Below are 21,735 nucleotides of genomic sequence, written 5' to 3'. Positions count from 1 at the left end.
CCATGGTGGAAACCAGTCCAAGGTATCTGGTAGGTTCATTATTCCTGAACTAATCAAGATTAGATGCTTACCGTTATTAGATGAACTTACAGTTCAGCTTGCCAATTGTGCTGTATTCTGCTTGGGTAAGAGAAGTCTCAGGAATGGTTCATTTACTTTACTGAAGCTAAGATCCTCAGTGTTAGCTTAATAACTCAGTACTATTTCCTAGAGAGGTCTAAAAAAGCATCCTAAATTTTAATACGAAGTCTAGCAGTCCTAAAAATAAATAGTACATCCTCATCGAGTTCTATGTGCATGCAGTTAAGCAGCTGGTCACATGATCCTAAGTATATCCCTAAGCTGACATTTAATTTCCTAACTGGTAGGTTTACAGATTGAGCTTTCAGCTTGCAATAATATTTCACCTGTCAAAAAAATACATTGCTTCTCAGTACAAACTGCAGGCACCACAGCTGTTGGACTACTGCTATCTTACTGTAGTTCTCTTCACTGGGGAAAATCACATTTGTTTATCATGACCATTGTTAATATTGTTGTTGTTTGCTCTTGCTATGAGTCTGCAGCGATGACAGGTTAAAACAGCAACAGTTTTGCGACAACTTACAGCAGAGACATTAGGGTACGTTATAATCACTGCCTTTAACAAAGCAACACGAATAGATCTATTTTCAAATAGCTTATTTCAGCTAGTGCCTCCTCATTCATATCTGTCAAACTAGCTGGCTTCTCTGAATAAACCCAATTTTCTTCTTTTTAATCTCCTGTTCACTTGCAGAGTCAACGTGGTTCAAAGAGGACTACAGTGTGTTCTCAGCTACCGAATGGTTTATAAACCATCAATCTGCTACAGTTGTCCAAATGCATGGGCAGTAGCAGGTTTGTATAAAAGTCGCCAAAATGCCATGAAAGAGCAAGTTGCACAGATGTAACTAAAATTCTCGTTATAGCCAGCAGCGTGTGTAATGTCTAGTGCTACTGTAAACTAGAAAAAAATCTAACCTTACTTATTAGCATGGCCTGAACTTCAAGGATTAGTTTTCAGAAGCAAACAGCATTATCACTGTTAGCTAAACAGAATCACAGAATCACAGAATAGTAGGGGTTGGAAGGGCCCTCTGTGGGTCACCCAGCCCAACCCCCTGCCCAAGCAGGGTCACCCAGAGCAGGCTGCACAGGACCTTGTCCAGGCGGGTCTTGAATATCTCCAGAGAAGGAGACTCCACAGCCTCCCTGGGCAGCCTGGGCCAGGGCTCCGTCACCCTCAGAGGGAAGAAGTTCTTCCTCGGGTTCAGCTGGAGCTTCCTCTGCTTCAGTTTGTGCCCGTTGCCCCTTGTCCTGTCGCTGGGCACCACTGCAAAGAGTTTAGCCCCCATAAACACACTTGGTCTTGTATAAGAGCCAGAAATAACTGACTCCATTATCTAGTAAAAAGATCTATTAACTAGTTGAGGCATAATTGCCAAGATGCCAAACCATTGTACTGCTACTTGTGACTTGCTCTTACAGCAGTCGACTAAAAGACCACACTACTCTGTTCACTCAAGGAACAAAGATCACAGAAGAAACTAGAAGGAAATGTTGCTATGTTTTCATGACTCTGCATGTTTCAGCTGAGGCTATTTCAGGAAAACAGTTTTCTCATCACCCAGAAAAGGGAGACAAAATAGACGAGCTAGAAGGCTTTCTGAGGGCTGCTAAGCCTTCTCTTCTGCCTTTCAGGTGGGAGTGATTCCTCTTTGGACAGGCCCGAGTTACAGAACGGCACACTGAAATTCAGACAGGGCGGTTTCCCATCAGCTCAGCGCAGCCCGCTCAGTCACGCGGCAGTGGAACAGCTTCATGCACAGAGCACGATGATCCTGAATGCCACCACAAAATCTGTATTCTGAGGGAGGTGCCATTTTTTCCATAGATTTGAAAGGTGAAGGATTAGACTAGCTTTTTAGTAGAACATGAGGTTTGCTCTTCCATACTGTCTTTTAATGCTATCCAGAGATTCAAATTTAGGTTATGATCCACAATGCTTAGGATGCTTGATACCCATGAATTGTTGCTAGCATGGAATGCACACGGACAGCCTATTGCACTGCCCCCTTTAGCATCAGCTGGTTTCAGCCAAGTGGAAGAATCGGTTTTGTGCCGAACCCAACTCTGTTGCTTAGCTGCACCTATGTGCAGAAGAGCTGTGTAGCTGACTGCTGAGACAGCATGCCAAAGGCAGGATGGATTCAGGCTGGTTACCTTCACTCGCACTACCCCCCAGGTAGAACCATCAGCTGGAATCCCTGACCAAAGAAGATCCAGTGGCAGGGACAGCTCTACCTTTGCTTATTAAAGGTAAGTTCCTTGGTGTTGCTCATCATTTCCCACCACACCCAGAGCTTTCAGTTCAGCTTAGTAACATGTGAATTGTCTGGGACTAAAGAAGCTACAGCAGCTTCTTTCTTTCTAGATAGTCCCATGTGCTGAATATCTTCGTACTAAACAGACAGACTCCTTCAGCTCTCCTTCAGCTGCATTAAGCAGCTTGTGCTCCCTCAGCTAGCCCTAATATAGTGTTATCAAAATATGCACTAAGATTACATCCTTGAAATTTATAAAACAAGCAAACCAAAAAATAGGGACTGCAAGCCATATCATCTGCACATACACTGAGGATACTTGGGTGCCAAAACACAGAAACCGCTGTGTAAGTCATGCTGTCATCGAGCCTTTCCTCAACATCATTTCAGGCATGGATGCAAAAATCTCAGCTTCCATGTTTGTCTTTGAGCACCCTGGGTGAGCAGGGCCTGCTTTTGACAGGAACATGCCATGGCTAAGTGAGGCAAGGGGGGCACAGACACGTAGCTCCTGGCTGAGAATTCCACTTGGCTACTGACCCAGCATAGAGGGGAACTTGCTTGTTTGACACGCTCTTTGGCAGCACGATACGTTAACTGACATGATGGTGCAGACCCTTGTCTGTCTGGGAGACTGTCCAGCAGCAGACAGCAAAAAGGCAGGTGCAAGGAACCTCATCAGGAATAATTACAAACCAGCTTGCCTTAAGGTGAAGTTCCTTCCTGTTTCCGGATAATGAAAAGTTGGTGTTCAAGCAGAAGAGCTATTAATCGTTGCAATATATTCTTTCTAACTGTAGGTATGACTCTTAAGACTTTTCACACAAATGCCAAATGCCCTCATGAAGGTCTACGCTCTGATACCTGTGCATTTAATTTACTCAGTCTCCTTACGCACCGCATATTATAGATATCAGATGGAGTAAATGTGGGCACCACCTTGTTAATCTCCTGTTGCTTCTCTGGCAAAGAATATGGCTCCGTAAGACTTTTTTGCATTGTTTCTCCGGTGAAGGACAGGTATCAGGTGCCTAGGTAAGCCCCAGTCCTATCCCTCCTGATTCTCATCCCTACCTGTTGAGGGTGCTCAGGATATCCCAGATGATGTCTGTGGAAACAGAATGTAGGATTTCCGCTTTCATATGATTGAGAAAAGTGAGACCAGGATATTTTTAATGCTTTTGCCATGACTGCCTTTCCTCCATGCTTGCAGAGTTCAGGACCGACATGATGCAAATAACACAACATGCATTGCGACACGTGAGCCTCTGCATCCCAAATTACGGAAGAAGTACTCTGAAAATAGGGAATACCCTGCAAATAAAGAAAATGGAGAGACTTCTTACAGAAAACAGTCATCATTTTGCTCTCTACGATCCCAAGCCTGTCCCTGTGCAGTTCTAGCCACAACCAGGACATCTTGAGACTTCATGCCTTTGAACTATCATAGGGACATTTCAACCTTGCCTTAGAACAGGAGAAAGAAGTGATCTATGATGCCAAATCACTGCTTGCCTGGCTTGGTATAGCAAGTTCATCCCTTTCCTCTGGCTGTGAAAACAACTTTGCCATAAACTTCACAAGCAAAAGTAAATGTCCTACTGCCCAAACTGCCACCAAACAGTTTCAGGGCAGCTCCCCATAACGGGCTATTAAATCTTACTGTTGTTGGTACGAGATTCAGACAAGACTCCTGTTTTGTCTCCAGCTGCATGAAGAGAGAGAATGTATTTTTTTGCACTAGGCTGAAAAAAGGCCATAGGATTTGAACTAGATCACTAATTCCTCCACGAATCTTGACCTCCCAAGGCATGGAAACCATAGCCTGCCGTGTTTCCCTGAATGGCCCACAGAACTTCCAGAATACACTCATATATGAGTACGCATACACGCATTACTTTCTCTGGTGAATACACATGGAAGGTGCTAGAGACCACAGATTCCCCTCAACATCTTGTGCTCAATATGCTTTCTGAAGAGGACAACACTTGTTCAGTCTCAGATGCTGTAGGTGGAGCTGACAGTCAGTCAGCATACGTGTAACTGGATTTGTGAGTATTACAAGTTTGTAGAAACCCCTTAAAAACCAACAGGCTCAAAATTTCTAGGATTGGACTTACTCTGGTCTGAGGTGGTTTTTTTTAAATCTTCATTCTCTCTCTGTACTGTTAATGTTTTATTCTTGTTTCCTCGTATTCTTTTTGTATTGACTTTTTATACCTTGAAAGAATGCACTGCTCTTCTCCCTCTTTACATAAAAAAACCAAACACAACAATGTTGCTCTAATGGTGTAATAAAGAGTGGGAACTGTGTTGGCCATTCTAGTGCAACTATTCTAGAGCACCTCCTATCATATTATGGGACTCTTCAATACCTACTAAATGTGGCTTCTCAGTCTGCAGTTGCTGGGTTGACTGGGGGAATCCTTAAATCAGTACAGAGTAGTATCTGCAGAGGTTGTACTTTTCTAACCTTGACAGCTGGAGAAATACAGTAAGTTCATGACTAGTTCAGTGAGCCAACAGATGGGCACTGATGGGAACAGCTAGGGTGATTTCCTCTCTACACAAAGAAGGTATCTTTTTATGTAATGTCTTCACTGGGGTCTTGCTTAACAAGGCCATTTCCATTTCTCCTCCCATGTGTTGGCCTGGTGGACAAGTGTATAGTTTGAATTTTCCTCTCAAACTCATGTGTTCATGCTCCTGCATAGGGATAGATACAGAGGTACAGTCCTGAAGCTCTGCTCCTCCTCAAAGCAGATCTTTCCTTGCACAGGTACTAGTCTGTCTGAAGGGAGACCTAAACTCTGTCATTCTGGTCAATCTTATGCACATCTACCAGGTAACACAGTTGATCCCAAGGATATTGTTATTGCTTTTTTGAGGACTGAAGTGACTTGTGGGACTGGTACCCTTCCCTGATCACTCTTGATAAGAACTTGTGAAAGCCTGTCACCTCCCTTGTTCCAATTTTCTATTTGGAGTTGGCTACTGCAGGTCTGCATTTTATTCAGAAACAATACCAGCCAGCTGTGCCCATTGATGTAGCTGGTTAGGGTGAGAAAAAGAGCAAGTATTTTTCAACAGCAAATGGGCTTCAGATTTTTTTGTCACATTCTTCAATGTCTGTAAAGGGGTCAGAAAAAACCCCAAGAAATTCTGGGTGCTCAGGATTTCAGAATATCACAACTTACACCTTTCCTCTCAAGAAAGGCTTTGTGAGGACCAGAACCTATTAGTTTCCCTCTCCACTTGCAAATCCAGCAGGATGGATTCTAGGAATCCTCATTGTTCCATTCTGTTGCAGTCCCATAAATAGAGCTGTGCAGGACCAAGGACTTCCAGTTCCTTGTGTCAGCACAAAGGATTGGTAAATTTTCCTCCTGGATCATGGAGCAGACCCAAGAACTGCACATGAAATAACACAGAATTTTCAGCCCTTTACTCTCACCCTTTTTACCAGGTAACGTGTCTTATTGCTTACCACATACTGTGCACTAAATGGAACTTGAGTTCTGGACCAAGCTGGGATACCAAGTGATAGCCTGATGCTCATCTCCATCTGAGTAATAATCTCTCACACCAGGATGGCATTCTTTTGGAAAAAAAATGGTAATTTTTTGTTGCTTTTATTGTGTCTTTGTAGCTTTGCTGGGCTCCCAGCCACAGATAAAGCCTGCTAATGGCTTTGTAAAGTTGCCTGCTAACTTCTGTGAGCACAGAAGAGGTTACATGTGTTTGTGATCTCTCCAAGCTATTGTTCCATCTCCTCCACGTGTGATTACAACTCTCCCGCCTGCAACCCACTCCCAGTGTATGATGTCAGCCACAGTTCAATGCCACCAGTTAATTAGCTCTGCTTTCAAATCTTGGCAGGGCTTTGTTTTTGTTCATGAAACGGGACATGTAGCGTGCACTCTCCGGGTGCATTAAGTCTTCAAGCAGCATACTGACATCTCTTCTTCTTAGAGTGAAAATCCCTCTGCATTCCTGCAGAACCCTTCCAGAGTTTGAGACTAGTGGAGTAAAGTCGGTGTAAACATCACACTTCAACTGGTTCAAGCTGATTCAAATGGACTCGCATGAGCTGGATGCTGTTTAGAATCTTCTTCTGGTGACCAACGAGCGTGATGCCAATACGCTCAATATCTCTGCAAGAGAACAGAGGATGTTGAAGGTGTTAAAATGGGCTTCTTGTTCTAGAACAGTCCCAGTTCATTTCCCTGTAGATTCAAATTAACATGTGTGGATATATCTGTATCTTTTCTAAGAAACAATTGACAAGGCTTCTGCTTTTGCTTGGCAAACGTGTGGGTGGAGGGGGTGTTGGCAGAACTTGGTAGGTTATGACACAAAAAGAAGCAGCGGAAGTGGGCCATGAAAATGATCAGAGGGATGGAACACCTCTCCTATGAAGAAAGGCTGAGAAAGTTGAGTTGTTCAGCCTGGAGAAGAGAAGGCTCCAGAAAGACCTTCTTGCAGCCTTTCAATATATACAGGGGGCCTACAAGGAAGGAGAGAGACTTTTTGCACTTTTTACCATGGCCTGTAGTGACAGGACAAGGGGAAACTGTTTTAAACCGAAAGAGAATAGGTTTAGATTGGATATAGATTGGTATGGTGGTAAGACACAGGAAGAGGTTGCCAGGCAAAGTTGTGGATGCCCCATCATCGGAAGTGTTCAAAGTCAGATCGGACAGGGCTTTGAGCAACCTGATCTATTGAACGATGTCCCTGCTCATGGCAGCGGGGATGGACTAGATGATCTTTAAAGGTCTCTTCCAACCCAAACCATTCTACAATTCTAAAAACATTCCTTTTCCTGACTTCTGTCTTCTGCATAACACTTCAAGCCAGCATATGGTACGGCTGGTTCTACACGTCCTCTCAATAGTGGTTGTTACCTGTGGCAGCTGCCATGAACGTTCTGATGCAATGGTCTCTCTCAACACTGCCAATATGTTTTGTAGTGTACACAGGATCAGTATTAGTGCTTATAGAAATGGATTACAAGTGTACAGTTATATCGAGGGTGTCCAGAGGCCCTAGTAAGATGCAAAAAACCAGTAACTGCTTTGCTCTGGCTTCCCTCTCCTTTTTCATGTGTATCTATTCTCCATATAGCCCTTACTAAATATTTCTGAGACTGCCTTCACTTTTCTGCATAGAAAACTCAGTGTCTGGTATCTTCTGCTCTCTGCCCCGCTACTTACTCCAGAGTCATGCGTGATATGACATCAAATGTGATCAGACCAGCCTGGTCAAAATTCTCCTTGTAACGGCCCATCTTGATAGCATCCAACCACTCATGGGCATTGCTGAGTGAAGGGAAATCTGGAGGACAGTTGCTCAGGAGAGGCTGAGATGGTCTGCAAAAGAGGCAGGTTCTAAAAACCCAAGTTATCAACATCAGCTGACCACACTAGTAAGGGAAGAGTTACGAGAGGGAGAGAATACAACCTCTGAAGAGCACAGAATGGAGGAGAACAATGATATTTGTTCTTCATGCCCTGATTCCTGAAGTCCCATCTTGATGCCCTGTTTCTAGGCTACCTGGGTTCCCTTTTCTGCCTGAAAGCAATCAACCCAACCCAAGAAATAGATTCTTCTTTCCCATTTCATACTCTCTGTGGCACATTTTCTTCTTGTTGCCCCAGATCTTTTCACACTTTCTGGGTCTAGACTTATTAGCTGGGCAAAGAGTTGCGGTGAGGAGTTTTCTGAGGCAGAGATGAGACCTTCTATCTTTTTACCTTTGTGACTTGCTCTCCCTCTGCTAGATGCACTCCTTGGATCAGAAAATAACCTGTGAGACAACGAGTGCATCGTTTCAGCTCCAACACCCATCAGATAACAACATAGTAGTAAAAGGCCAAAGAAATGACTGCTTATTCATGGCGTTTGCTCTTTTCCCCATCATCTGAACCTGTCCCAAAGCTGTAACTCTCTTTATGTGCTCTTCTTAGTAAAATGGGCATGACTAGGCACTTTTCCCCTCCCCCAGCTGTGGAGTACATTCCACTATGACAAGATTTATAACCACGGGGAAAAACCCTCCAGGCCAGCAGGATATAATTCCGTCATCAGCCCAACAGACATTTAATCTTGGCACCATTTACCCCCCCGAGACTTCTCCTTTGCTGACCTTCTGCCTCTGGTTCCATCAGGCTGCAAAATGCAGCTGGGAAAATACAGAATGCAATCTGCAGTTCTACTTAAGTCTTAGCTACAGATTTCCTTCCCTCCATCAGTCTTCTCTTCCTTCATCACCGCTTGTAACCACATTGTGTGTGATCACAGAATATCTTGTGCAGCTGCACCCAGATGTGTCCCTCCTTTCATTCCCTAAGATCCCTCACTCGTTCATCCTCAGTGCACTTCATCAAGAGATTTATGTTCCCTCACATTCAGCACTCACAACTCCTCATCACCCGTTAAATGAATCAGGATATACAGTTCTTTCAACCCTCTCCCTCACTTTTTTCCTTCCTATTTGTTCCCAGCCTCAGATGAGAGGGTTGCAAAAAATACTATATAGCCTGATCTACTCCTTTCTTTTCCTCATGATACCTACTGAGAGAAAAGCCCTATTATTTTGCACTCAATACTCATCTCACCTGCTGCTCCCAGTGCCAGTGGCTTTGAGGGCAGACGGCTTGCGGATGATTTTATCTAGGGCACTGACGATTTGCTCAAATTTGGGTCTCTGGACCCGCTCCTTCTGCCAGCAGTCAAGCATCAGCAGGTGCAAAACAGTCGGGCAGTCTGGGGGTGGTGGCAGGCGATAGTCCTGGTCAATGGCATTAATTACCTGCAGGAAAAGAAGAACAAAGCTTGATCACAGCTGGGAAAATAAAAAGACAAACTTCAATCATTTGGTGGCGTATGACTTTCTTCTACTCGAATCGATATGGGACAGAGAGGCAGATGTAGATTCTCATCACTTCTAAAACTTACATCCTGATTGGACATGTCCCAGTAAGGCCTCTCACCATATGACATCACCTCCCACATGACAATGCCGTAGCTCCAGACATCACTGGAGGAGGTGAACTTGCGGTACTGGACAGCTTCAGGGGCAGTCCAACGGATGGGGATTTTGCAGCCCTGGAAAGCGAGAGCAAGCGGAATGCTGGTGAGACAAGGACTGCTTGTGAAATGGACACCACTGAACCGATCAGATGCTGGTAGCGCGACACAACTCTGAGCATGGGCTGACAGTCCAGCTGATGCTGTCTCGTAGGCATTGTTGGTTTAAATTCAAACTATGTTCAAGGTTTCCACCTTGTTCTATTGGCAAATACAGATGAAGAAACAGAATCATGCCTCCTTGCTGCTACAAATCCCAGCATGTAATAGATTTTAACTTTTCTAGCTCTTCTTTGCAGCGTTTGAGGGGTGGCAGATAGTAAAATACTCCTGAAAGCCACAACCATTTGGAAATCTAAAGCTAATTAAACAATCCCAACGTGCCACACTAAGGACAGATACACTGAGTGGGTAGCATTAACTCCTTCCTCTTTCCATCTTGACCTCTCTGACTGCAGGTATGACCTGCCAGATGAAATACCATTAAAGTGTCGGTTCTTCCAAACATACACATCTAAAACTGGTTTCACTTTTCAGTGACTGAATTCTTCTTCATCACCAAATGGTAATCACAACCCGCCTGTTCTACTCCCATCATTTCTGTGGTATGTGTAAGACATGTCAGAACTTCATAGGCAAGAAGTTCCTTTGATGGCTGGTTGTAAGCCCATAAATATACTTATGCCAGTTAACTTTTCTGTTAGGAAAAAAACAGCTCATCAAAGAGTGGTAGTACAGGACTTTGATCCCTCCTTCAGTCCTTTATGCTTCCTGTATGAAGCTAATGAAAGGGGAAAGATAACACCTACACCAGGTTATGAGGTTTGTGCTATTCACCATCATTCCACAAAGAATGGCATCGAGACTGTATTTCACACAGAGTGGATCAGCTATTCAGATATTTTTGGTTTTTACCAGTTTGGTAATAGTCCACAAGACAGAAGGCTCCACCCCACTGGTCTCTCTGGTCTCAAGATGGAGTAAAAAGTGTACTCTAAATCAAGGAGTAACACAGGAAAAATCATAGCTGGCCGCACTGCAGTAACTCACTCCACAGTGGTAACTCACCAGAGCTCCAGTATAGGTGGGATTTGAAGCATCATCCTCCAGAAAGCGGGACAAACCAAAGTCTGACACCTTGCACACAAGGTTACTGTTGACTAAGATGTTACGGGCTGCCAGGTCACGATGCACATAGTTCATGTCTGAAAGGTAGCGCATGCCAGCTGCAATTCCCCGTAGCATTCCCACCAGCTGTAACACACTGAACTGTCCCTCCTTCTGCTGCAAGTGAGGAGGCAAACATAGGCTTTTGTGACCACACAACATGAAGCCAACAGGGCAGACTAACAAATAGCAAGGTAACAAGGTGAACTTAGGAAGTCAGAGAACATACATCCTAGCTTCAGGCAAAATCTGAAGGTTCAGGGACAGCAAATAGAAAGGAGGGTGGGCTTAGGGCAACGAATCTCAAAGTCAGACACTGCTGATCTATTTCTGAAGACAAATCTCATCTTGTGGCCATATCCTCCTTTAGCACCCTTTGCCTAGTCTCATTAACTACTAAGACGGCTAAATGAAGGGGAGCAGACAAACCTGCTCTTACTACTTCAAGGTCTTTACAATGAGTTCTATGCAATCCTACGCAGTGGGTTCATGTGCTCTTCAAAATGTACCAGCCAAAGCATCTGTAGGTGAACTGGCATAGGAATCAGTTAAAACAAAGAAGTTAAGCACCTATACTACAAAAATGTCTATATTTATGTTTCATTACTAGAAAAAATCCTGGAAACTGAGTCCAAAAATAACTACAAGTTTCATTACTTCATTACAATGTTGAAACTTGAAAACATTGAGTGGAATAAAGTCTGAAACATTATTAGAAAGGCAAATGTTGGAGCATGCACATAAGGAACTGGAAGGCTGTGTACGAAAATAAGGAATTCATATTGTTTAGCATTAATTATTTGAGCTGGAGAAATCTATAATAACGAAGAAATTTTATATGATGCGTGAGCTTTTGGAATATTTTCACCATGTTGGCCCAAAACCACTTACTCTGGTAATCTGCTACTATTTCTATTGCACCTGAAGAGGGCAATTGAGGACGTATAGAGACAGGAGTGAAGAGGAAGGACAGGCAAAATTATCAGATCTGAGACTGGAACACAGCAAGATGAAGAGGTAACAGTTGTGGGAGACTCTGGTTGTGGTACCCTGAGGAAGGAATCCAGTGATCCATTCTCCATGAACTCTGTGACAATCATGACTGGTCGGCTCTTGGTGACCACACCCTCCAGATGGATGACATTGGGATGCTCAAATTGCCCCATGATGCTGGCCTCGCTCAGGAACTCCCGTCGCTGTTCATCTGTGTAACCTGACTTCAGGGTCTTAATGGCTACTGTGTATTCACGCTTCCCTGGGTGTTTTAGGCGCCCAAAGCACACCTCTCCAAACTCTCCTGTCAGGGAGGGAAGAAACACACCTCAAGTGAGGAAACACAGCAAAGAATTTTAGTCAGGTGCACTAAAACATTCTACTGAGGAAGACTCCAGGTGCTTCATGGAAATAAGTTACTAGGACTGTTTGGATTAAGGTAGAGTTCATGATGAAGGCTCTGAATTCAGTCAGGTTGGAGACTACATCTTCAGGGTTCAAATGAGCAGCTCTGAGTCTTCAAGGGGTGTTTTAAACTTGGTTTGGAGCCAGCATCTAAGAGTAAGTAGGTTAAGATGAATTTTGGTAAAAATGAAGGTTAGCTATCCTGAGACACTTGATGTACCATGGTTGGGTCCACTGCAGGACAGTAGTGTGCCAGGCCTCACGGTGAACAAGGCACTTCAGAATTTGCATTCTCACACTACCTGATCCAATGACCTCCTCAATCTTGATGAAGGACACATCGATCTCCTTGGCAAATTCTCGAATAGCTTCATTGGGATCTTCATAGGTTGAAGGATCAATGTAATACTTCACTCCAAGTCCTGCAGTGGAGGAGACAGCCCAAAATATCACCAGAATCAAACCCTGAGAGAAATGGGTGTTAACGAGTCCTAAAAAGAGACAACCCGTTGCCATCTGTTGCTCAAGAACACTTACCTCGTGCACTGATATACTGGTGCAGGCGGTCTGTGTATGGAGTCTCTCGCCTTTTACTGCAGGACATAAAGGAAAGGAAAGTCAAAACACACACAAGAGCGTCTTACAGGACGTAGGGGTAGGCTTCTCAATGCAAGACTCAGGGAATCCTTGAATTTAGGACAGAAGACGGGTGTTAAGATCCCGCCCATCTCTTGGTAACCAGTGCATGCTTGTTTTCTGTCTGGTAGTTTGTACACAACTGTTTGCATCCCCACTTTAGATACGACAAATGATAGGGCCTCCAGCACTATCCTGAAAAAAAAATATTACAGTCTAACACTACTGTCTTGGAAGTTTTCTTGATATTCAGGCTAAATTTGCCTTTTAATTTCACTGAATTACAACAAATTACTCTTTTCAATACTAATCTAAGGCACCTCCTGTGATGTCTTTTAAGTTCTTCAGAAACATTCTAAGAGCCATTTACTCTAATGCTTAATTCGTATAAATTTTCCCCCAAGATTAATTCTTCTTTACTTTTCCTCCTGGTCCCTTAACAGCATTTACTTTGGCTATTCTTTTTATAAATTTTCTTTTTTTACCCAAAACCAACCACACAGAGCCAGATGGACAGAAATCTGTTCCATGATGTGATTTTCGCACGTGCAGATCAAAACAGGTATGGTCTTTATTAATGTAATATTGCATATATGCATCTAATTTCCAGTAAGCATAGGTCCTTCTCAGCATAGGTGTTTCTCAGATTGCTTCTCCTCTTAAATGAGTGTGATTCAAGCAACTTTTTCCCACGTGACCTAGATGTTTTATAAGTTTCATCCCAGTCTTGGTTTGCTTTAAACATATTTTCCATTTTCAAGTCACTTCCTTTGTTTCCAACAGTGTTCATGTTTTTTTTCAAAAAATGTACAGCTTGTGCTAGCTTACAATCTTTTCTAAATTAGACCAGATTGGAAATCAAACTCTGTGGTATCCTGTAATATCCCTGCTGTATGCATGGATTTGTGTCAACTTGTACGCTTTGCTGTTTCAGCACAAGAGCTTCTAGCTGCTGATTCAATTAGCATTTGAAGACAGTGTCATGAAACATTATGTTATTTTTCTTTCCTAAGATAACTAATTCTGTCATTCTAAAAGGTAACTCTGTGTATTATTCTAACTTGTCAGGCTTATCTCTTTAAATCCTCCTAGGACTGCAAAAACAGAGATAGTTCCACCTTCAAAATCTGTTCTGTTGCAGAAAGAAATTTGCTCTACCGGGGGCCTATACCTAAGAGTTCTAACTCTGCTGTTGCAGCTGAAAGCCAGGTCTACATTCATTTTTTTTAATAGGTTACCTGACGTACTAATGGTTTTCCATCATTAAAAAGAACTCAATTAGCTAAAACAGGTATTTGATGTTGTATATGGCCTGGAAAATGTGTACCAACAATTGACAAAACCAAGTCAAAATTATAGTATTTGACTCTTCATATATTCAGCCTCTTCAAGAACTACTCATTTCACGTGGTGTTCCTCATTTCCTACATCTTCAAATTTATTTTGCTTAGCAACGACAAATTTAAAATAGAAATTTGGTATCTCCACTTTTTCTGAACAACTGTCTACTGCGTAAGATCCTTCAAGTATAAATGAATCTATTTTTTATGACATTTTCTTTTATCTAGATATATTTACAGAAACCCATTAATGTCTTTCCCCAACACAGTTTTGGTAATATTAATTTATTCTGGGTTTGGTTTATTTTTTTAGAAAAATATACGCTTTATTGAGTTGTGCACATAATATCACATTTCCAGCTGTAACAAGAAATTATATTTTTAACAGTTCAAAGCTACAAAAGGAGGCAACAATACAAATATAACAATATTCGATAATTCTTTTCTTTCCAGAAAGAAAAATATTAAAAGAGAATATACACAGAAGGAGAAAACAAATGTAGAAACGGGAAGAGAACAAAAAAGAAATAACTAAACCTAGACGTCACTTTCTAAAGTTAAGTAGTTTATACATTTTTTAGGTCATCAGAAAAAACTAAAAAGTCCCTCTAGTGCAGAGGCACAGTAGAGCAAAGATACAGAAATCCATTGCTGACAATCTAGGGGATTATGTTCAAACCTCAGTAAATTCAAGGAGTGGGTAATGACTGTTTCTCTTCTTCAAATCACAAAACACCCACTGTTTGTTTTCGTACTTCTATAAAAGTAGCGACCCTTACTCTTCTCTCTTTCTCTTTCAAATTTGTCCTTCTTTTTTTTGCCATAACAGATTATCTCTACGTTGACTTATCTACCTTTTTTTCTTTCCAAAATGGGAAGTGGTATTTGCTTTCTTTAACCTGTATTTTATGAGTCAGTGTTGCGTGGAACCATTGGGGTTGTACAGATTTTATTCTTCAGCAAATGAGCTACTGTCTCTTGGTCCTTGGTTAAAGGGTATTTAGCATCTTCTAAATAAGTGGATCTAAATACTATTCCACCAGTCCTTCTTCACTACATTGCTTCATTCTCCACTTGCTTGCCTAAAATGCAATTTACAGTCCCTTCTTTACAGTGATGCATTTAAATATCTTTTGAGCACCAGCTTTAAAATGCTTCCTTGTGTTCATATTGCTAACTAGCCAAATATCAGCTAAGTACATGAGTGGTTTACCAAAGGACAGGCTCCTCAGATAGGAGTAATGGGGCAGGATCCTTCCTGAATTAGAAAATGGCATCTCAAGGACATCTGGATAAATGTAGATCAGGCTGTTTCCCTTGGGATGGGGTTATGCAGCGGGGGTAAGAAAGTTCCACTGTCTGCAGTGCACATGAGCAGGTCAAGCAATTCACCTCTTGAAGATGATGGCAAGGATGGCAATGGCAGCAATTACCAAGAAGGCTAGACCACCGAGCGCTGAGCCCACGATAAGCGGCAGTCGGTCCTGCACCATCTCCGAGCGCTCCCCTAGCAAGGAAGACACATGCATACACACACACAAATGCAGAGGACAGGATCTGTTAGAGTTTCCCTTCTACTCGACTAGGTCTCACCCAGAATTCCATCCCTACAAGCCCTTTGCTTCCCAGGCTGGTCCTGACAGTTCAACAAATGCTTGCCTTGGGTATGCCTTTAGCCCTTCAGTCACTGTGCTTCTCCAGCGCTCCCTCTGAACTCACTTTTCCTTCCCCTGGTCCCCTGACCGGACACTGAAGTACAGGTAAACTCTACACCTGGGCTATGACCCCATTGTCCCCCATTAATTTAGCTTGTAGATGACAGACACGAGCGCCTTTGATCCAGACCAAAGAGTATCACAAGGTAATACACAGCTCTTCGCGTGGATGGATGGTGATACTGCTGGAAGGCAAGCTTCTGGGTATGTGTCCTGTCCACCACCCATCTTTAAGCCTTTCACAGAGCGTTCAGCTGTAAGCTGTCCTGGGACAGCTGGAGACCAAACTACAGCAGTGTGTAGTGCTACGTACTGTAGCACCCTGCTACTAACACGCTCTGCTCCGGCTGGTCGGAGGCGCAGAGGCAACAAGGAGCAGGACTGGGTGATATGGCAGTAGTGTAAACAATATGCTCTGACAGCCTGGAGCTTCTATAAGTGACCCAGTCTGCATAGGCAAATTATGATACACAGAAATATAAGTTGACTGGGAGTGTCTGGTAGCTGTCCTCCAGAGGGTAAGCTACTACACCCCAGGACACGCACAAGTGGAAGATGGTCGCATGCAGATCTGAGTAGAATATGGTAGCACTTACCTCCAATTAAAGTCTGGAAATACATCTTTCCACTGTATGGCCCATAGCCCACAGCTGTTCTAGCTCGTACTTGGAATGCATAGATCTTGCCTGGGCTCAGGTTTGATATGGTGGCCATGTTGGTTTCGCTGGTCAAGGTGAATGAATTCTCCTCATCTTCTGCCTGTGAATGTCAGCGACCAAAAAGGAATGTGAGACTTCTGCTCACACCACTGGGTCTCCTCATCAGGGAATGCTCATTTCCATGTTGGCCCAGTATTCTTTGAATCTGTTACAGAGCCTTCCAGCCACAACTGCTCTTCCAGACCTGACTTCTTCGCACCCTACTCGTTGTTCCTCACTGCTGCTTTTCATTCCCTTAGGCCTGGGCTTCCCACAAAGCTCTGCAAAGACCCTCAGTCCTGACCTAAACAAAACTGAGAAATGAGACTACCTTGTCCTGAGGTTCCTTGCAAAGCACATCCATAAGAAAAGCCCTGTCCTGTCCTGAAATTTTGCTTTCTACAAGCTCCAAACTCATGTATTCTCCTAGGAGAATCCAGAGCAAGAACACATGCAATGCTGCATCTAGGAAGCTGCCAGACATGTTATTACAAATAGCAGGCCCCTTTACTGCTAGTAAAAGAGTAGCCCTTCACAATCCTGCAAAAATATGTATGTCAAAGATCAAGAATATGGAATGGGAGCTTGTCTGAACAGCCCTACATACCTCTTCCCCTCAAATCAGTTGGATTAGGAGTCATGAAAGATGTGAATGGAGAACAGCCTTCTACTTGCCACCCTGTAACTCCAGCACATAAACAGGTAACTGATATCTGCCACTCAGTGAATGAAAGAGTGCATTCCTCCTCCCAAAATTTCTTAGAGATGTCTGTCCAGGCATAAATGGGGACACAGGACTTCGCTCCACAAACACATGACAGAACGTTGCATGGAGTCCAATTCCAATATACACTTTTGGAAACTTCAGCTCCTTCCACTGTTACCTGTGCCAGCTGGTGCTAAACTCACTGAGTTGTTAGCCACGGGTTTTTAGCTTAGCTACAACTGTCTTCTCTTTTCTTATTTGCATTGTCCCTAGATGGATCCCAGTCAGGAAATGCAGATGGACTGATCTTAGATAAAGCTTATATTATGAACTTCTGGTTTTGCTACTGCTTGTTCTTCCCTGATAACCGAAGCCTTTTTCTTCACCTTCTCCATCCTACTCCAGGGGTGCATCTTCCCAACAGAAGATTTCCCTGTTCTCTCTTGCATAAGAGCTACAAAACAATCAGCGCTGCATCACTTTCTGCTCACCTTGTCAAAGTAGCGTAGCTGGTAATCCAGGATGATCCCATTGGGCTGGTCTGGTTGAGGCCATGACAGTGTGATGCTGCTGGTAGTACGACTCACCTGGTGCATCATCGGGACAGCGGAAGGGACTGGAACAAAAGCGAGGAAAGAGATTGCAAAGGGATAAGCTTAACAGCGAGCTATACTTGAATATTCATTATGATGAGTTAATAACTAGGTCAGTTCTTCCTTTAATTTCCCTTAATTTGCATTATGAAGTACTTTATAAAATAACCAGAAGAAATCCAGGCACAGTTCCACTCTACTGAGAGATACAGTCACTGACAACTTGGACAGAAAGAAAATAAAGAAATGCACATCCCACTGAGAGTGCACAGTGAAATGGTCTACGTTGTGGCTGGAACATTATTCTGATCTTCAAATTTGCAATTTTTACATGCAAGACGACAAGGTGTCCAGTGCCACTGCCTTGTTCTAGGATCACGCTTGGACAAACAATGTGATAGTGGGCAGAGCAAGATCATGGCACACTACCTCTCTTCTGCTTCTCCCCCAGCTCATAATTCTTTGCCTGGGGAGAAAAAAATCAAGTATGGGCTACCAGAGTAATGGAGTCCTTTCATTACCAGATCCTGATTGCAAACTAGAAGATGGAGGCAGATGAGAACACTGATGTGTAAAGGAACAGACTTTCAAGTATTCCTCAGTTCAACAGCCCCAGTTCAGCTGCAGATCACAGAGAATGAAAGCATCTCAAGTTCATAGCCTGATACACACCCTTGAGGTGTTCAGACTAGCTCCTGGATCTCTGTTAGGACTGTTGCCCAGATGTCAAAACTGCCACTGTCTTTGAGACTCCCAGTCCCTCTGTGGGCCCTTAAACCACAGAAGTCCAGTCTGAACGGGCTTCTAACCAGCACTACTGCCTGGAACCACCACCCAAAGGTCACTGCCGAGCGTGTAAGTGTGGAAGCTTCACGTAGAGTTCTTCTGTCTGTTCTTAGACAGCTTGCTAAGTTTCTGTCTTTTGGTAAATAGACCAGCCTGGTGTACTACCCAGATGGAGCTGCTAGCTCTCTTGATTCCATTATGATATTAAGTGCTTATATTCTGTGTCAGATATTAATTACCGTGGGAAAATGTCAACTTCCCTTTATGTACAAAGCAAGGATCTGGACAGCAAACATAAAACAGGTCTTTGGAAGCATGAATCTAAACCAGAAAGCAAGCAAGAACTTGTGTCTACCGACTGTAGAAATCCTTTGATTGGCTATTCCAGAAGTCTGAAGTTCAGTTCAAGACTTGCGAAATTGCCATACTTATAACCTGAAACTCATTAAATCAGTAGGAAGGAAACACAATATTATCTTGAAGATAATATGATTAATGATTGCAAACATCGTTCACCGGACTAGAACTAGATTACAACGACAAACAACGCAAGCTACTATTCGGAGTAGTTTGGCTTTTCACTTTTTTGTCTTCCTAGAGGCACCATTCCCACGTTCGGAAGACAAGAAAAGTACAGGACACCCATTTAAGAGCCAGCCCTTTCCCGAAGTAGTGCTTCTAAAAACTGTCCTCCTATCAGGAAGGGAGATGAAGGGTTGTTAAAGCCACTTGCACGTGAAGCTTGCTGGAGAAGGAAAATCCACTTCTACAAAACACGTCCATGAATCTACACATACATACACACTCCCCAGGTTCACGCAAAAGAATACGAGTTTCTTCTTAGAAGGGATTCATGAGAAAAATTTCAGGAAGATCTTTCAGCCTGCCTGCTGTCTGTCCACAAAGCTCTTCCCCAGTTTTATATTCTCTCTGCAAGCAAAATGTCCTGTTGCCAAGAAACCCCCAGGCAGGCAGCTAGGGAACCCTCATTTTCCTAATGAAAGTAACATTTTCAGCAACATTTAAATTTTCCAGAAAAAGCACGCCAATGAAAAGCTGCCACCTAACTCCATTGGTTTTACACAATAGACAGAAACTTTCTTGATGTGAGGAATGAAGCAGAGACATTTGGCAAATGATCAAAAACTGCAAAACAGCATTTTCTTCCCTCATAATTGTGAAAAAAGGATGGTTTTTAATAACAAGATACAATTGTTCTGAAAGACGCCATTCAAATGGGCTCCAGTCAAAAATGTAAATGATACAAAAATGTAAGAGTATAAACAATCATGCTTCCTCTCATCCTTACTCCTTTTATTTCTTATAATTGCTTGTCTTTCAAACAAGATACACCACTACTTCACCTACTAATGACAATGTTGTGGCAAAGACGGGCGACGGCAGCAATTAACCAAAACCATATGTAGCATTTAAGACAAAAAATGAAGAACAATGTATTCAAATGACAGCGTGAGGAGAATGGGGTAACTGGTCAGTCAACATTTGATCAAGGCAGATTCCGCTACATTTTAATGGTGCAAAAAGTTTAATTTCCTTCTGATGGGACATTAAAAACACACAGGGAGAGGTGCAAACCTAAATACACAGCTACACTGCCAGGGAAGAGCCCACTTCCTTCTAGTTTCAAATGAAGATTTTGCAGAGTGATTGGAGTTAAATCTCCCCTCCATTCCTGCCCTCCCTCTTCTTTTCACAGAATCACAGAATGGTCGGGTTGGAAGGGACCTCTGTGGGTCACCAAGCCCAACCCCCCGTGCCCAAGCAGGGTCACCCAGAGCAGGCTGCACAGCACCACGGCCAGGCGGGGCTGGAATATCTCCAGAGAAGGAGACTCCACAGCCTCCCTGGGCAGCCTGGGCCAGGGCTCCGTCACCCTCAGAGGGAAGAAGTTCTTCCTCATCTTCAGCTGGAGCTTCCTCTGCTTCAGTTTGTGCCCATTGCCCCTTGTCCTGTCACTGGGCACCACTGGAAAGAGTCTGGCCCCGTCCTCCTGACCCCCACCCTGCAGATATTTATGGGCATTTCTAAGGTCCCCTCGCAGCCTTCTCTTCTCCAGCCTGAACAAGCTCAGCTCCCTCAGCCTCTCCTCACAGGAGAGGTGCTCCAGTCCCCTCCTCATCCTCGTAGCCCTGCGCTGGACTCTCTCCAGTAGCTCCTCATCTTCCTTGAAGTGGGGAGCCCAGAACTGGACACAGCACTGCAGATGGGGCCTCACTAGGGCAGAGCAGAGGAGGAGGAGAACCTCCCTCGACCTGCTGCCCACACTCCTCTTGAATGCACCCCAGGATGCCACTGGCCTTCTTGGCAGCCAGTCCTAAGTCTTTTCTGCAGACTTCAGTTTACTTCTGACCCTTTCTCTAAATACCTGAAAATCCTTTAAAAGTATCTTGGGTTGTCTTCTGTCATAACCTTGTATTTTACTTCCTGTATTCTATGAATCTTGAGTTGTCTTCTGTCATAACCTTGTACTTTACTTCCTGTGGATTAAGAGTACTTTGGAAAAGCCAGTTGGTTAGCGATTCTCACTTCCTTTATCTCTGTTATTACCACTTATCGTGTATGGGTTCCACTCATGCGTAATCAACAGGAAAAAAACCTTTATGCCACGTTTTACTATGCACCTCCTATCTCTACATCCCCAAAAAGTATCTATCTTCATTTAACAGCTGCTAAAACCTGAAATTTGAAAACAATCACACTCATTCTCTGCTCATGCTGCAGAGAAAGGGCATAGTAAAGAGAGAACGTGGAATAGTTTCTTTTTGTGGAGTGAACACAGACATTTTTATTGAGGCCCAGTCATAACTGGGCAAATCTGCTGAAGACAGCACAGCTGACAAATGCCACCACAGAAAAAATTAAACCTTAAGAGTATTGTTGTTGTTCTTATGTAAGAAGGAAACAGTACAGTTAAATTCTTAGGTGTGTGCTCAGAGTTGGCAGTTAGATCGTAAATAAACAAACAGCGTATTACTTTAAAAATAATGTAGTTCATTCAGAGGACAGCGAACACAGAGCTCCCATTCCACTTGCTTTGCCTGCTCGTTTTAGCCTGGCAAAATACAGTAGTGTGTCGCTTTCGACAGCTCTCTTTTTATTCCTTTCCTGTTATGGTGACCAAAATGCCTTGCCTGTGTCCCTGCTCTTGCCAACTGCGTCTACTGGACTTTTGTCTCTCTTTGGAAAAGCAAACGTGTTCAAGCAACTCCTTCATTTCACTTCACAATCTCATAATCAT

General features: G+C 43.3%; 1 protein-coding gene across 1 annotated transcript in view; it reads right to left on the bottom strand.

Moving 5' to 3' along the window:
* Nucleotides 1-3,608: 3,608 nt before the first annotated feature.
* LOC104334099 (ephrin type-B receptor 5) overlaps nucleotides 3,609-21,735 on the bottom strand; it is a 74,665-nt gene continuing 56,538 nt past the window's right edge. Inside the window, exons 7-18 of the mRNA XM_075442735.1 lie at nucleotides 17,589-17,713; nucleotides 16,290-16,452; nucleotides 15,371-15,485; nucleotides 12,540-12,595; nucleotides 12,305-12,424; nucleotides 11,654-11,901; nucleotides 10,506-10,721; nucleotides 9,306-9,455; nucleotides 8,966-9,159; nucleotides 7,562-7,717; nucleotides 5,833-6,499; nucleotides 3,609-3,659 (exon numbers count right to left, since the gene is read on the bottom strand). Coding sequence (XP_075298850.1) covers nucleotides 6,391-6,499; nucleotides 7,562-7,717; nucleotides 8,966-9,159; nucleotides 9,306-9,455; nucleotides 10,506-10,721; nucleotides 11,654-11,901; nucleotides 12,305-12,424; nucleotides 12,540-12,595; nucleotides 15,371-15,485; nucleotides 16,290-16,452; nucleotides 17,589-17,713 — 1,652 coding nt within the window. The 3' untranslated portion in view covers nucleotides 3,609-3,659; nucleotides 5,833-6,390. The remainder of the gene's footprint in view (nucleotides 3,660-5,832; nucleotides 6,500-7,561; nucleotides 7,718-8,965; nucleotides 9,160-9,305; nucleotides 9,456-10,505; nucleotides 10,722-11,653; nucleotides 11,902-12,304; nucleotides 12,425-12,539; nucleotides 12,596-15,370; nucleotides 15,486-16,289; nucleotides 16,453-17,588; nucleotides 17,714-21,735) is intronic.

Source organism: Opisthocomus hoazin, chromosome 1, assembly GCF_030867145.1.
Source record: "Opisthocomus hoazin isolate bOpiHoa1 chromosome 1, bOpiHoa1.hap1, whole genome shotgun sequence".
In the NCBI taxonomy this organism is placed as follows: Eukaryota; Metazoa; Chordata; class Aves; order Opisthocomiformes; family Opisthocomidae; genus Opisthocomus; species Opisthocomus hoazin.
This window is presented reverse-complemented; position numbering and strand designations above follow the sequence as displayed.